Source organism: Vulpes lagopus, chromosome 7 (assembly GCF_018345385.1).
Source record: "Vulpes lagopus strain Blue_001 chromosome 7, ASM1834538v1, whole genome shotgun sequence".
In the NCBI taxonomy this organism is placed as follows: Eukaryota; Metazoa; Chordata; class Mammalia; order Carnivora; family Canidae; genus Vulpes; species Vulpes lagopus.
Window position 1 is genome coordinate 52602185 of NC_054830.1, and position 12094 is coordinate 52614278.

Sequence of the window (12094 nt, forward strand, 5' to 3'; positions counted from 1 at the left end):
TTCTGTTGATCAAAGCAAGTCACAAGGAGTATGAGAGGAGCTGCAAAGTTACATGCAAATGGACATGGATATGGACAGGCAGGGGTGAGAAATTGGGGCTGTTTTTGCATCCATCTAACACACACATAAAAGAAACACAAAGGAGAAGGAGAGCCCAGCTGTTAGCATCTAGCCGATTCCAAGAGCCACAGTGGTTGACTGTGGGGTTCCAGGGAGAAAGGGGGTCCATAAGGCGGATTCAAGAGGTCAAGCTTCCACATACAGGCAGTGGGGAGCTATGAAGGGTGCTAGGCGGGGGAGTGATATCTGATTTCACTTTAGAACACTTTGATGGCCACCACCTCCCTCAATCCAGACATCTGGTCATGGAGAGTCCCCTGGAAAAATCCCAAAAATAAAGAGACTACCAGGAGAAGAATGCAGATCTGTTTGAACCTGTCCCCTCCAAATCCTACATCCTCCTCAGAGGTAAGCACTGCTATTACCTTGGTGTGAATCCTTTCAGACCTTCTTCTGTGCCTTCACTTATACACAAACACATGTGCGTACACCCACACATACGCACACTCACACATGCATTCTCTCTTCTCAGAAGGGGAGGAGCAGAGATCCCTGGGTGGCTCAGTGGTTTAGCGCCTGCCTTCGGCCCAGGGCATGATCCTGGAGTCCTGGGATCAGGTCCCACATCAGGCTCCTTCCATGGAGACTGCTTCTCTCTCTGCCTGTGCCTCTGGCTCTCTCTCTCTCTGTGTCTGTCATAAATAAATAAAATCTTTTAAAAAAAAAAAAAAGAAGGGGGGCAACATATTCCACAGACACATTCTGGGTTCATTCATTTTCATTTTGAAAATTAATTAGTTTATTTACTTAAACTAGACTCCACACCCAGCATGAGGCTTGAACTCATGACCCCAAGAGCAAGCGCCGCATGCTCCACTGACTGAGCCAGCCAGGTGCCGCTCTGGTTCACTCATTTTCACTGCTGTATACTATGCCACCATGTGACTAGACCACAGTTTATTTGTCCACTTTTCTCCTGGTGGGTATTTAGGTTGTTTTGAATTTTTGGTGGGATTGCAGTGAACATCCTTGTCTATCAGTGTAAGAGTTTCGCTCATATTTATCCCCAGAGTGCTATGGGTGCGATGTGGCACGAATCTGTCTTTAGTTCTATTAGATGTCACTGCACTGCTTTCTAGAGTGGCTTCCAGCTTACTCTCCCAGCAGCTATGTGTTTCTTCACGCACTGGACACCCAGCATCGGTAGATATCTAAATATCTGTCATTCTACCAGGTGTGAAGTACCACCTCCTGTTTGGTTTAATTCACCTCACACTTCAAATGGCTGCACACTATTCTGCACGAAGCAGTAGTTCAGCCAAGCCTTGAGGGATTCATTTGGAAGTTAGTTCTCTCTTTTTTTTTCTTTTCCAGATAATGCATCAATTGTTTCTTTTCTGACTAATGCACTCCTAGGGCAGAGAAGTAAAGTTGCTGAGTTCAAGGAAATACCTTTTCAAAGCAGGCTGCACCCCAATTTACCTCCCTGGGGGAAGCCCTGAGGGCCGGGCTCCCTGCATCCCTGCCTACACTGCTTTCAATTTTAGTTAATTTGATGGGAAAATAGTATCTTATCACTGTTTCAGTGTGAATTTTCCTGAATGCTAAGGAGGTTGAGAATATTTTCTTGTGTTTTCAGCCTTCCTGGTGAATTATCTATTCATATCCTTTGTCCTTTTTACTAATTTATGGAGATTTTTGCTAGGTAAGCTTACTTAAAAATTGCTCATTCAAGTTGCCTGGGTGGCTCGGTCAGTTAAGCGTCTGCCTTCAGCTCAGGTCATGATCCCAGGGTCCTGGGATGGAGCCCCACATCAGGGGAGTCTGCTTTTCCCTCTCTCTCTCTGCCTCTCCTCCCTGTTCGTGTGTGTTCTTGCTGTCTCTCTCAAAAAAATAAATAAATAAATAAATAAAATAGTTTTTTAAAAAGTAAAAATTGCTCATTCATCCCTTCAAACTTTTTTCTTATAAAGCAAAACAAAAGGAGGTCAGTCACAGGTTAATCTGGGGTGTCTGCTCCTGGAAAACCCCAGCAGCCTGCCTTCAGTTGCCACTTCTTGAGAAACCAAGGTCAGCAGTAGCCTGGGAACAGGAGTGGCATTGGGGCAGGTGGGATTGGAGGCCACAACCCAGGTGTGCCTAGTTTCCCATCAGCATCTCCAGGCCCTGTGGGGGCAAAGGGCACAGGAGGGATCAAGCATCTCAGCACCCATCATTTTGCCATGGGCCTGAGACCCAGAGAAATCAATTGACTCACCCAAGGTCACAGAGGAGTGAGTGGTCAGGCTGGTGTGTCAGCACACAAGGCAGGTTTTAGTGCCCATTCCAGGCCTCCTGCCCCAATCAGCAGCTCAGAGCCTCCCAGCCCAATCATAGGCTAATTGGAGTGATGCGGCTGGGCTGCTGATATATAAGAGGATGGGCGGGCATGCAAGTCTCACGCCTTGGGAAGGGGTCTGACCATCTGCATCTGTGTCTGCATCTGCCTGTGCAATGGCTCCTGGGAGCATTGCCTCCAGTGACATCTCAACCTCCTCAACCTCCACAGAGGGGTCATCCGTGGTGTCTGGGTCTGAAAAGCCAGGTAGGCAAAGGAGGCAGCTCCTCAGGAGCCCATTCCCTGGGTGTCCTGGAACCTCCCTGTGCCACCCAGCGTCCTCAGCCTGCCTGGCCCCAGCACCCATCCTAGAGGCCATTGAGTTCACATGCTCATTGGACAGAAGAGCCGATGCCCGAGATGGCAAGGGCCAGGTCCAGTCTGGGTTCTGAGGTTGGCCCAGCTCAGTGGGAGAGGGCAAAGTGGGCTTCCCCAGCTGGAGCCCATTTCCTGTCAGGGGAGGGCTGGCGGCTGCAGGGCAGCTAGTTGGAGGTTTAGCAACAAAGAGCAAGCATTTGATATAAGGCTGGGCCTTGGATTTAAGGCTGTATCCCAATTTTCAGTCCACAAACAATGCCTCAGAGTTTTTCTGGATATAGATAGATCCGTTCATTCCCTCCAGGAGCTCCCAGTCTGAAGGGCAAGACTGCTTTATTTATAGATGCCATTTGATAATGTTGGCATGTGCTTTACTGTCGGGAATACAGAGGGCTGTAGGAATCCAGAGGAGCCACTAACCCATTCCAGGAGGTCAAGGAAAGCTTTCTGGAGGAGGTGACCCCTGAAGGAGGGTTAAGCCTCACCCAGGAGAAGGAGGGTACAGTAGGAGCAGTGTTCTGAGTGTGAGTAAAGGCTCCTTCAGAGGAAAAGTTGGAGGGTGGGTTCCAGGTGCTTTGAAGCCTGGGGTAGAGTTCCTCACTCTGGCTTGGGAAGTCAGGGCAGGTGTCCAAATCCCAGTGCTGCGTGGGCCTGGAAGGATAAGTGAGAGCTACCAGAGTGCCCATAGGGGACAGAGGCCACCCAGGCAAGGGAAGAGCATCAGCAGAGGCCCAGGGGCAAGGGGGCTGGGGGAAGCATCCAGGGAGTCCCAGGCCCCTCCCTGGCCAGGGGCAGAGTGGCAGGGCAGGAAGGGTGGAGGGGCAGGGCCTGCCACACTGAGCCTCCAAGTCTCCAGCTGGGCCCTTATGCTGAGGACAGTGGGGAGATGAGGGAGGTAAGGTGCAGAGGGAAGGAGATTGGGGCCCTTGGGATAGAGGGGGGAGAAACCCATGAAGAAAGGGTGGAGTGGTGTGGTGGTGAAGGCGATGGGAGATCCAGGGTGTCCTCCAGGTTCTTGCGTGGGGGTCTGGGTAGGTATAGTGGGTGCCGTTTGTGGGAGAGAGGGTGGAGGACAAGTTTGGGGGAGCTGTGAGTTCTGGTCATGCTGAGATACAGCAGGCATTGAATAATGCAGAAGGAGGACTGAATTCAGCTGTAGGAACCCCGAGGAGGCAGGAGATTTGGGGTGGCTCCCTGGGACAGGGCCTGGCTTGGGGGAGGGAGGAGGGTGGTTAGAACTGTCCTCATAGGCCAGGCCAGAGGACGCTGCAGTTGGGAGTGTGCAGATTTCTTTAGAGACTCCATCCCCACTGTACAGATGGGAAGATTGAGGCCCAGAAAGGAGAGTGAAACTCCCAAGGTCCTGGGTGTGGCTGACGAGGGATTCCACACATTTAAGAGCTCTGGGCCCAAAACGAGTATTCCCAGACATGGAGCTCTTCCTGGTCAGGAGGCAGCAATAGCTGAATTGGATTAGGTCTCTATAAGTTTTTGCTTTTTTTTCTTTTCTACTTTAAAATGTGTGTGTGTGTGTGTGTGTGTGTGTGTGTGTGTATTTGGGTCACCTGAGTGGCTCCAGTGCTTAAGCAGCTGCCCTCAGCTCAGGTCATGATCTCTGGGGTCCTGGGATAGATCCTCACGTTGGGTTCCCTGCTCAGTGGAGAGCTTGCTTCTCTCTTTGCTGCTCCCCCCAGGTTTCATGTGTGTTCTTTCTCTCTCTCTCAAGTATTAAAACATATATGTATATATAAACATACACACTCATATATATATATATATATATATGCCAATTGATTCCTTCTTAAAAGTCTTTAATTTTTGCAAATTGATCAGAAGCCAACATTTCTAATCACCACACTTAAATTAGGTCTTTGATATTTAGACCGCTTTTATGTGTCTTTAGTGACTGACGGCTTCTCACCCCTTGATCCTATTTTCTTTTGCAACTTAAAAAAACAAAAACAGATAATTGAGATCTCAACAATTCACATATGAGATAATTCACCCATTAAAGGGTACTGTGGCTATTAGTATATTCACAGCTGTGTATCCATCACCACAGGCAATAGTGGAGTTAGAATAGTTTCATCCTCCAAAAGAAAACCTGTACCCCTTACAGTCTCTGCCCTTTCCCACCCACGATCCACACCCCCACCCCCCACCCCACAACCATTAATCTACTTTTTGTCTATTATTAGCCATTCAGGACATTTTGTGTAAATGACATCCTACAACATGTGACTTTGTGACTGACTTCTTATACCAGCATGTTTTATTTTTAAATATTTTATTTATTTATTCATGAGACACACACACACACACACACACACACGCACGCAGAGGGAGAAGCAGGCTCCCTGTGGGGAGCCCGATGTGGGATTTGATCCTGAGACTCTGGGATCATGACCTGAGGCAAGGGTAGATGCCCAACCACTGAGCCACCCAGGCGTCCCCCCAGCGTGTTTTCAAGGATGTATTTCATTTTTTCTTTTTGCTGGATGATTTTCCATTTTACGACTAATACCATGTTCTGTTTATCCAATTCATTAGTTTATGGACATTTGGGTTTCTACTTTTGGCTATTATAAACAATGCTGTTATGAACATTTGTGTACAAATCTTCATTTGAACATATGTTTTTATTTCTCTTGAGTATACATACCCAGGAGTGGGATTCTTTTGTAACTTTTTTTTTTTTAATTTTTATTTATTTATTTATGATAGTCACACAGACAGAGAGAGAGAGGCAGAGACACAGGCAGAGGGAGAAGCAGGCTCCATGCACCGGGAGCCCGATGTGGGATTCGATCCTGGGTCTCCAGGATCGCGCCCTGGGCCAAAGGCAGGCGCCAAACCGCTGCGCCACCCAGGGATCCCTCTTTTGTAACTTTTTATGTATGAAAACTTCCAAATGCATGCAAAAGTAGACTGAGTGGTATATTGACCACCACCACCCCCAACACACACACACACACACACACACACACACACACACACACACTCCCTTCCCTATGCACCCATCATCCAGCTTTAACACTTATCTGATCCTAACTAGTCTTATTTCACCCACCGTGTTATTTCAAAGCAAATGCCAGGCTTATTATCATTTCACCTATAGATAGTCCCGCATTTATCTTGGTTTTTAAATTTTTATTTCTTATATTTTTGAAAAAGAGGAGCAGGGAAGGTGCAGAGAGGCAAAAAAGCAGAGGGAGAGAAAGAATCCCAAGCAGGCTCCATGCCCAGCACAGAGCCAGACATGGGGCTCGATCTCACAACCCTGATATCATGACCTGAGCCAAAATCAGGAGTCGGATGCTTCATTGCCTGAGACACCCAGGTGCCCCATCTTTGTTTTTTTAACTATTTTTAATTCATATACAATATTATATTAGTTTTAGGTATATAACAGTGATTTAGTATTTGGTTTTTTGTTTTGTTTTGTTTTTAAAGATTTTATTTATTCATGACAGACCCAGAGAGACAAGGAGAGACACAGGCAGAGGGAGAAGTAGGCTCCCTGTGGGGAACCTGATGTGGGACTCAATCCCAGGACTCTTGGATCATGACCTGAGCCACTCAGGCATCCCGTGTGTTATTTGTTATTTGTATATGTTACAAAATGTTTACCATTACTAAGTGTAGTTACCCTATATAAGTGAAATCAGTCTTTTCTTTCTGTCTTATTTCACTAAGCCTAATATCTTCTAGGTTTATCCTATGTTGTTGCAAATGCCAAGATTAGGGCTGAGTAATATTCCACTGAATCCACATACCATGTCATCTTTATCCATTCATCTCTTCATGGACATGAGCTGCTTCCATATCTTGACTATTGTAAATAATATTGCAATGAACATAGGGGGGTGCATATATCTTTTTGAATTAGAACTTTTGTTTTCTTCAGGTAAATATGTAGAAGTAGAACTGCTCAACAGTAGGGTAGCTCTATTTTTAAATTTTGAGGAACCTCCATATTGTTTTCCAGAGTGGTTGCATCAATTTACATTCTCACCAACAGTACACAAGGGTTCCCTTTTCTCCACAGCCTCACCAACATTTGTTATTTTAATCTTATTTTTTTTTAAAGTAGGCTTCATGCCCAGCATAGAGCCCAACACAGGGCTTGAACTCATAACCCTGAGATCAAGACCAAAGCTGAGATTAAGAGACCCTTAACTGCAGAGCCACCCAGGTGTTGCTATTTCTTGTCTTTTTTAATTTTAGGCCTTCTGACAGGTGTGAGGTGCTATCTCATTGTGGTTGTTATTTGTATTTCCCTGGTGATGAATGATGTTGAGCATCTTTTCATGTGCCTCTTGGTGATCTGTCATTGGAGAAATGTCTATTCAAATCCTCTGTGCATTTTTTATTCAGACTGGTGTTTTTGGTTATTGAGTTATAGGAGTTCTTTATATATTTTGGATACTAACCCCTTGTAGAATACAGCATTTGCAAATACCTTCTCCCATCCAGTAGGCTGCCTTTGCCTTCTGTGATGATTTCCTTCACTGTGCAAACCTTTTGTTTGATGTGATCCCAATAGTTGATTTTTGCTTCTGTTGCCTTCAATAGTTACCTTTAAAAGATAAGAGCCTCTTGGGATCCCTGGGTGGCGCAGCGGTTTGGCGCCTGCCTTTGGCCCGGGGCGCGATCCTGGAGACCCGGGATCGAATCCCACATCGGGCTCCCAGTGCATGGAGCCTGCTTCTCTCTCCACCTGTGTCTCTGCCTCTCTCTCTCTCTCTCTCTGTGACTATCATAAATAAATAAAAAAAAAAATTAAAAAAAAAATAAAAAAAAAAAATAAAAAAAAAATAAAAGATAAGAGCCTCTTGCAAATAACTACCATACCATCAGCAAACCTGAAAAAATATCATCCTTAATATCACCAAATATTTCCAACATTCACATTTATCTGGTTGCCCCCCCCCCCCCACACACACACCCACACCACCACTAGTTGGTAGAAGTCCTGTTCTGAGTTTGAGCCAAGGATTCCACGTTGCATCTGGTTGAAAGGGCTCTGCAGTCTCTTTCATCCGTAGGGCCCCTTCCCACTTTTTCTTTTCCTCCTTGTTTATTTGTAGAAGAAGCTGGGCTGTGTGTCCTGGAGCGCTCCTCACAGTCTGGATTTTGCTTATTTCCTCCCCATGGCCCTCTCGCCAGCCCCTGGTTTTCCTGTAAACTACGGTAGTTAGATTTAGACAACTGGCCTGATTTATTTTGTTTTCTAAAAGGACCATTTAATTCTTTCAGTGAATCTTTATGGAGCCCCTGGTGTGTCCCCAGCCCTAAACCCTCGCTGGGGACCGCGGCCGACAGCGGGCTGTCCTCCCCTCGGGCTGCTCCAGGCCGGCGGGCAGTGGTGCCCACCTGGGGTGGGCTCGATCCCCCAGACCTGCTGCCCCCCAGCCCCGGTGCCCAGCAGGTGCTTTGCCAGGCATGTCTGTTGTTGATGGGGCCCGAGGGCTGCCTGGGCTCCGGGTGACGCTGCGTCCATCCACAGGCCCGAGCCGTGGCGTTGTCAGAGTGGGGCGCCGTCACCCGCCCGTGCTGCGCATGGTTCTGGAGGCGCTGCAGGCGGGAGAGCAGCGCCGGGGCACCTCGGTGGCCGCCATCAAGGTTTACATCCTGCAGAAGTACCCGACGGTGGATGTCATCCGGCTCAAGTACCTGCTGAAGCAGGCCCTGGCCACTGGCATGCACCGCGGCCTCCTTGTCAGGCCCACCAACTCCAAGGCCAAGGGGGCCACCGGCAGCTTCAAAGTGAGCCTGCTTGGGCTGGACAGTGGGGCTGGGGGAGGCCAGGGCGGGAGAGACTGGGCCCCAGAGTGGGAACCTCCCTCCCGACTCCTCCCCGGGCCCTGGGTGCTGGCCCCCTGCCGAGAGGCTTTTCTTTCCCCACCTTCTCTCCCTGTCTTCCTTGTGTCTTCTTGGAGATGCCCTCTCCTCCAGGGAGCTTAGTGGTGTGCCTTGCCTGAGACCCTGCAGGGGCCCAGTTTCCCTGCTGTGCCCACTTTCATCCCTGTCACGTGCATTCAGTGACCAGGGACTGTGTCCATTGTGCTCACTTCTGGGTCCCGAGTACCCACAGCAGCTCCCTGGAACTCTTCACAACGGACAAGGCACACCCAACCAGGAGGTCTAGAAGGTCACAGTTGGGTTTGCACCTCGTGCCCTCTGGCTCCAAACCCCGGGTCTCCAAACCAGGGCTGGCACCTCCCAGAGCCACAACATCCTCCCCTTTCCAAGGGGAGGGTCCCAGAAGGGAGGCAGGCATTCAGGGCCACCTAGAGCTGAGGGCAGATTGGGCACAAAATTGAACCCCAGCATTGTGACTGCCAGCTGCCACCAGGGAAATCTCAGGGACCCAGACATGGGGTCTGTCTTGGCATTGCTGTGCCCTGGCATGTGGCAGTTGCTCTTACAGTAACCGTAGAACACTGTGGAACTTTCTCAACTGCCATGTTCCAGTCCCCATGGTAACCAGGTAGCTGAGGACAGCTCCGTCCTCGTAGAACTCCCAGGCAAGGGCCAGAGCTGGACATAGCTATGGCAAGGCCAGACGCACAGGGTGGGGTCAAGGAGAGTTGAGGAGGTAGACACTGGGGGTGCTCATGGCTGGGTTAGGCTCTAGGGCCTGAGAGCCAGCCAGGAAAGAGGGCTGAAGGGAGGGGAGACAGGGAAGAAGCCTGGAGTGTCATGGAGCTAAGAGAGTGTGTGTGTGTGTGCATGCGCGTGCACGTGTGCACACACGCGTGTGCACATGTGTGCTAGGAGCAGGGGTGGTTTCTGGTCTTGATGGTAATAGGAAGCCATGAGATTTTGGGGGCAGAGGGAGCAACATCATTAGAGGTGGGCTCTAGCAGGACAGAGACCACTTGTTTGCCCGGGGCTCTCGAATTGCCCTGCCTCTCACCCACTCCCTGATGGCCCTATTGTAAAGATGGGAAGACTGAGGCTAGTGGGAGAAGAGAACACTTGGCCGAGTTGCAAAGTTGTGAACTCTGAGCTATCTGACTTGGAAGGTCCACCCGAGAGGCAAAAGGGAGATGTAGGGAGTTATGGAGGTGTGAGGCATGAGGTGGGGGCAGGGCCTAGGTGGGAGAAGGAGGGGGCGTCAGAGCCACAATGAATGGGAAGAGGTATGGGGTGAGAGGTCAAAAGAGATTCAGAGATGAGCATCTCGGAGGACTGGGGTCAGGACTCAGTGTGTGCTGTGCAGTTTATTCCCAGGAGCCTGGCTTTGAGACTTCTAGACACAGGGCTAGAGTGGGGCGGAGGAGGTGTGCCTGTACATAAGAGAACCTAGGGTGTGTCTAGGAGACTCGGGTTCCCCTCCACTCTGCTCCTATTTAGGAGCAACACCCCTCCCTTGAAGAGCAATACAAGGACAGAATGTGTCTTCGGCATCAGGCATTTAGGAAGTGGTCATGCATCTGCCGCCCCCCCCCGACTTTGCCTCCTCTTTTGGAACAAAGCCTTCCTCTCTGAGCCTCGTGTAGGGTCCTGGGGTATGAGACACTGAGAACTTCTCTCTATTCCACCAGTTGGTTCCCAAGCATAAAAGGAAAGTTCAACCCAGGAGGACCTCCACCATGACTGCTCCGAGGAGACCCGGTGAGGGCAAGGAGGAGGTCCCCAAGAAGCCAAAGGAGGCAAAGAAGGACCCTCCCAATCCAGACAAGGTGAAAAGGGGACCCAGGAAGCCAGGAGAGGCGAGGACTGCTCCTCCCAAACCAGGTACAGCCAAGGAGAAGGCTCCCAAGAAAGGCAGCCAGACCAAAAACCAAGAGGCAAGAGTGAGTGAGGCCAGGAAGGTCTCCCAACAGCCAGACAAGGCCACGCAGGCCCTTCCCAGGGCCACGGGGCCCAGTGGGAAGTCAAAGGTCAAAGGCAGGAGGAATAGCCAAGGTAGGTGTGTGAGTGGGGTGAGAGGAGCGCTGGGGACAGGGGTTTGCGGCAGCCACTGCATATGAGGTGGGAGGGTGGGAGGGGCCTGCTCTCCAGTGGAGGTTCCTTATCTAGCAAGTGTGCCTGAATGCTTGGCTTGACCTGGAGAGTAGGGGAACTCATGGTAGATGTGGGAGGGTAGGTTTAGGGAAGGGGGAGCCTAGAGAGAGAAGGAGCCTGACTCATCTGAGAGAAGTCAGGAGAAGCTTCCTGGAGGAGGTGTCCCAGGGTGCAAAGCTTTGCCCAGAGGCATGCACAGAAGTGCAGATAGTTCTGTGTGCAGTGTGGGAAATAGGGGAGCCTGTGAAGGGCAGCTGGGAGCCTGGAATGTATCTGGAGGACAATGAGGAGCCATGGAAGGTCTTCGAACAGGGAACAGCCTAGGGTACAGGGTATATTTTAAAATGTATCACAGCTGCTATGTGGAAGACAGGCAGAAGACTAGAGACTAATAAACTGAGTTAGGGGTCTTTGGTGCAGGTGAACACAGAGCCTGCCTGGTGTCTTGCTCAGGGTGAGAGATGGTCTTCCTCAGTCCAGTTAATCCCCCAACCATCCCATGAGAGAGATGCTGTTGCCCGCAGTTTGCAGATCAGGGCACCCAGGCTAAGAGGGGCTTGACCGACTTGCCCCAGGCTGCAGAGCCCATAAGTGTCAGAGTGAGGAGCCCTGGTCCTCCCTTCCCGGCGGCCAGCGGCTCCTCCTGAAAGGGCTCCTTCCCACATGCTCTCCCTGCCCTCTGACAGGTGGTGAGACCCACAGGAAAACAAAAGCTGGGAGTCAGAATTCAAAATCCACCATCCCCAAGGTGGGTGTCTGTGTGACTCCCCTGGTCTGGGTCTCCCTGCTGAGCAGGCGCGAGCTCGGGTGTCGCACACCCGGCCCCTGGAAGGTTCCATGGAGAAGGGGGTAATTTGCTTTTGTACAAAGCACAGTTCACCTCTGTCTGGCCCTCCGATGCTCTGAGGATCATCACCCTCATTTCACACGTAAGAGATGGGGTCTCTTGTCCAAAGTCACCCAGACTTCCACCCTCTTGGAGCCCACTGGGATTTCAGCCCTTTTCTTGTGAGCTCCACGCTATGTGCCCAATCCTGCCCCACTCTGTCTTCTTGTTCCTGGTTTGCTTTCTTATAGGGCACGAATGGTGCTGCTTCTCCAGCCAAGAAGGAAAACCGTGCCCCTAAAGAAGTCGTTGCCCATGCGGCCAAGGAGGGACCTAAAGCCAAGGCTGCTGCTCCTCCGAATGGTGGCAGGTCTAAGACGCTGCCTGAACACCTGGCCAGGAAGACAGAGGCCCCCAGGGGCCCTAGGAAGGCTGGCATGCCCACCAAGTCCTCCTCATCCAAACTGGCCAGTAGGAAGACAGAGACTGAGAGCTAG

At 50.3% G+C, this 12094-nt stretch overlaps 1 protein-coding gene across 1 annotated transcript; it reads left to right on the top strand.

The window, feature by feature from the left end:
• The first annotated feature begins 2553 nt into the window (after nucleotides 1–2553).
• On the top strand, nucleotides 2554–12094 carry LOC121495146 (histone H1.8-like). Its single transcript, XM_041762421.1, has 5 exons — nucleotides 2554–2644; nucleotides 8265–8524; nucleotides 10309–10672; nucleotides 11458–11519; nucleotides 11849–12094. The coding sequence occupies exons 1-5, from the start codon at nucleotides 2554–2556 to the stop codon at nucleotides 12092–12094; spliced, it is 1023 nt and encodes a 340-aa protein (XP_041618355.1).

Bases quoted from the DNA above. Each gene is read 5' to 3' on its own strand.
- LOC121495146 (XM_041762421.1), top strand. From the start codon at position 2,554: ATGGCTCCTGGGAGCATTGCCTCCAGTGACATCTCAACCTCCTCAACC. The intron at 8,525-10,308 runs GTGAGCCTGCTT...CTATTCCACCAG, and splicing joins GGGCCACCGGCAGCTTCAAA to TTGGTTCCCAAGCATAAAAG. The intron at 11,520-11,848 runs GTGGGTGTCTGT...GCTTTCTTATAG, and splicing joins CAAAATCCACCATCCCCAAG to GGCACGAATGGTGCTGCTTC.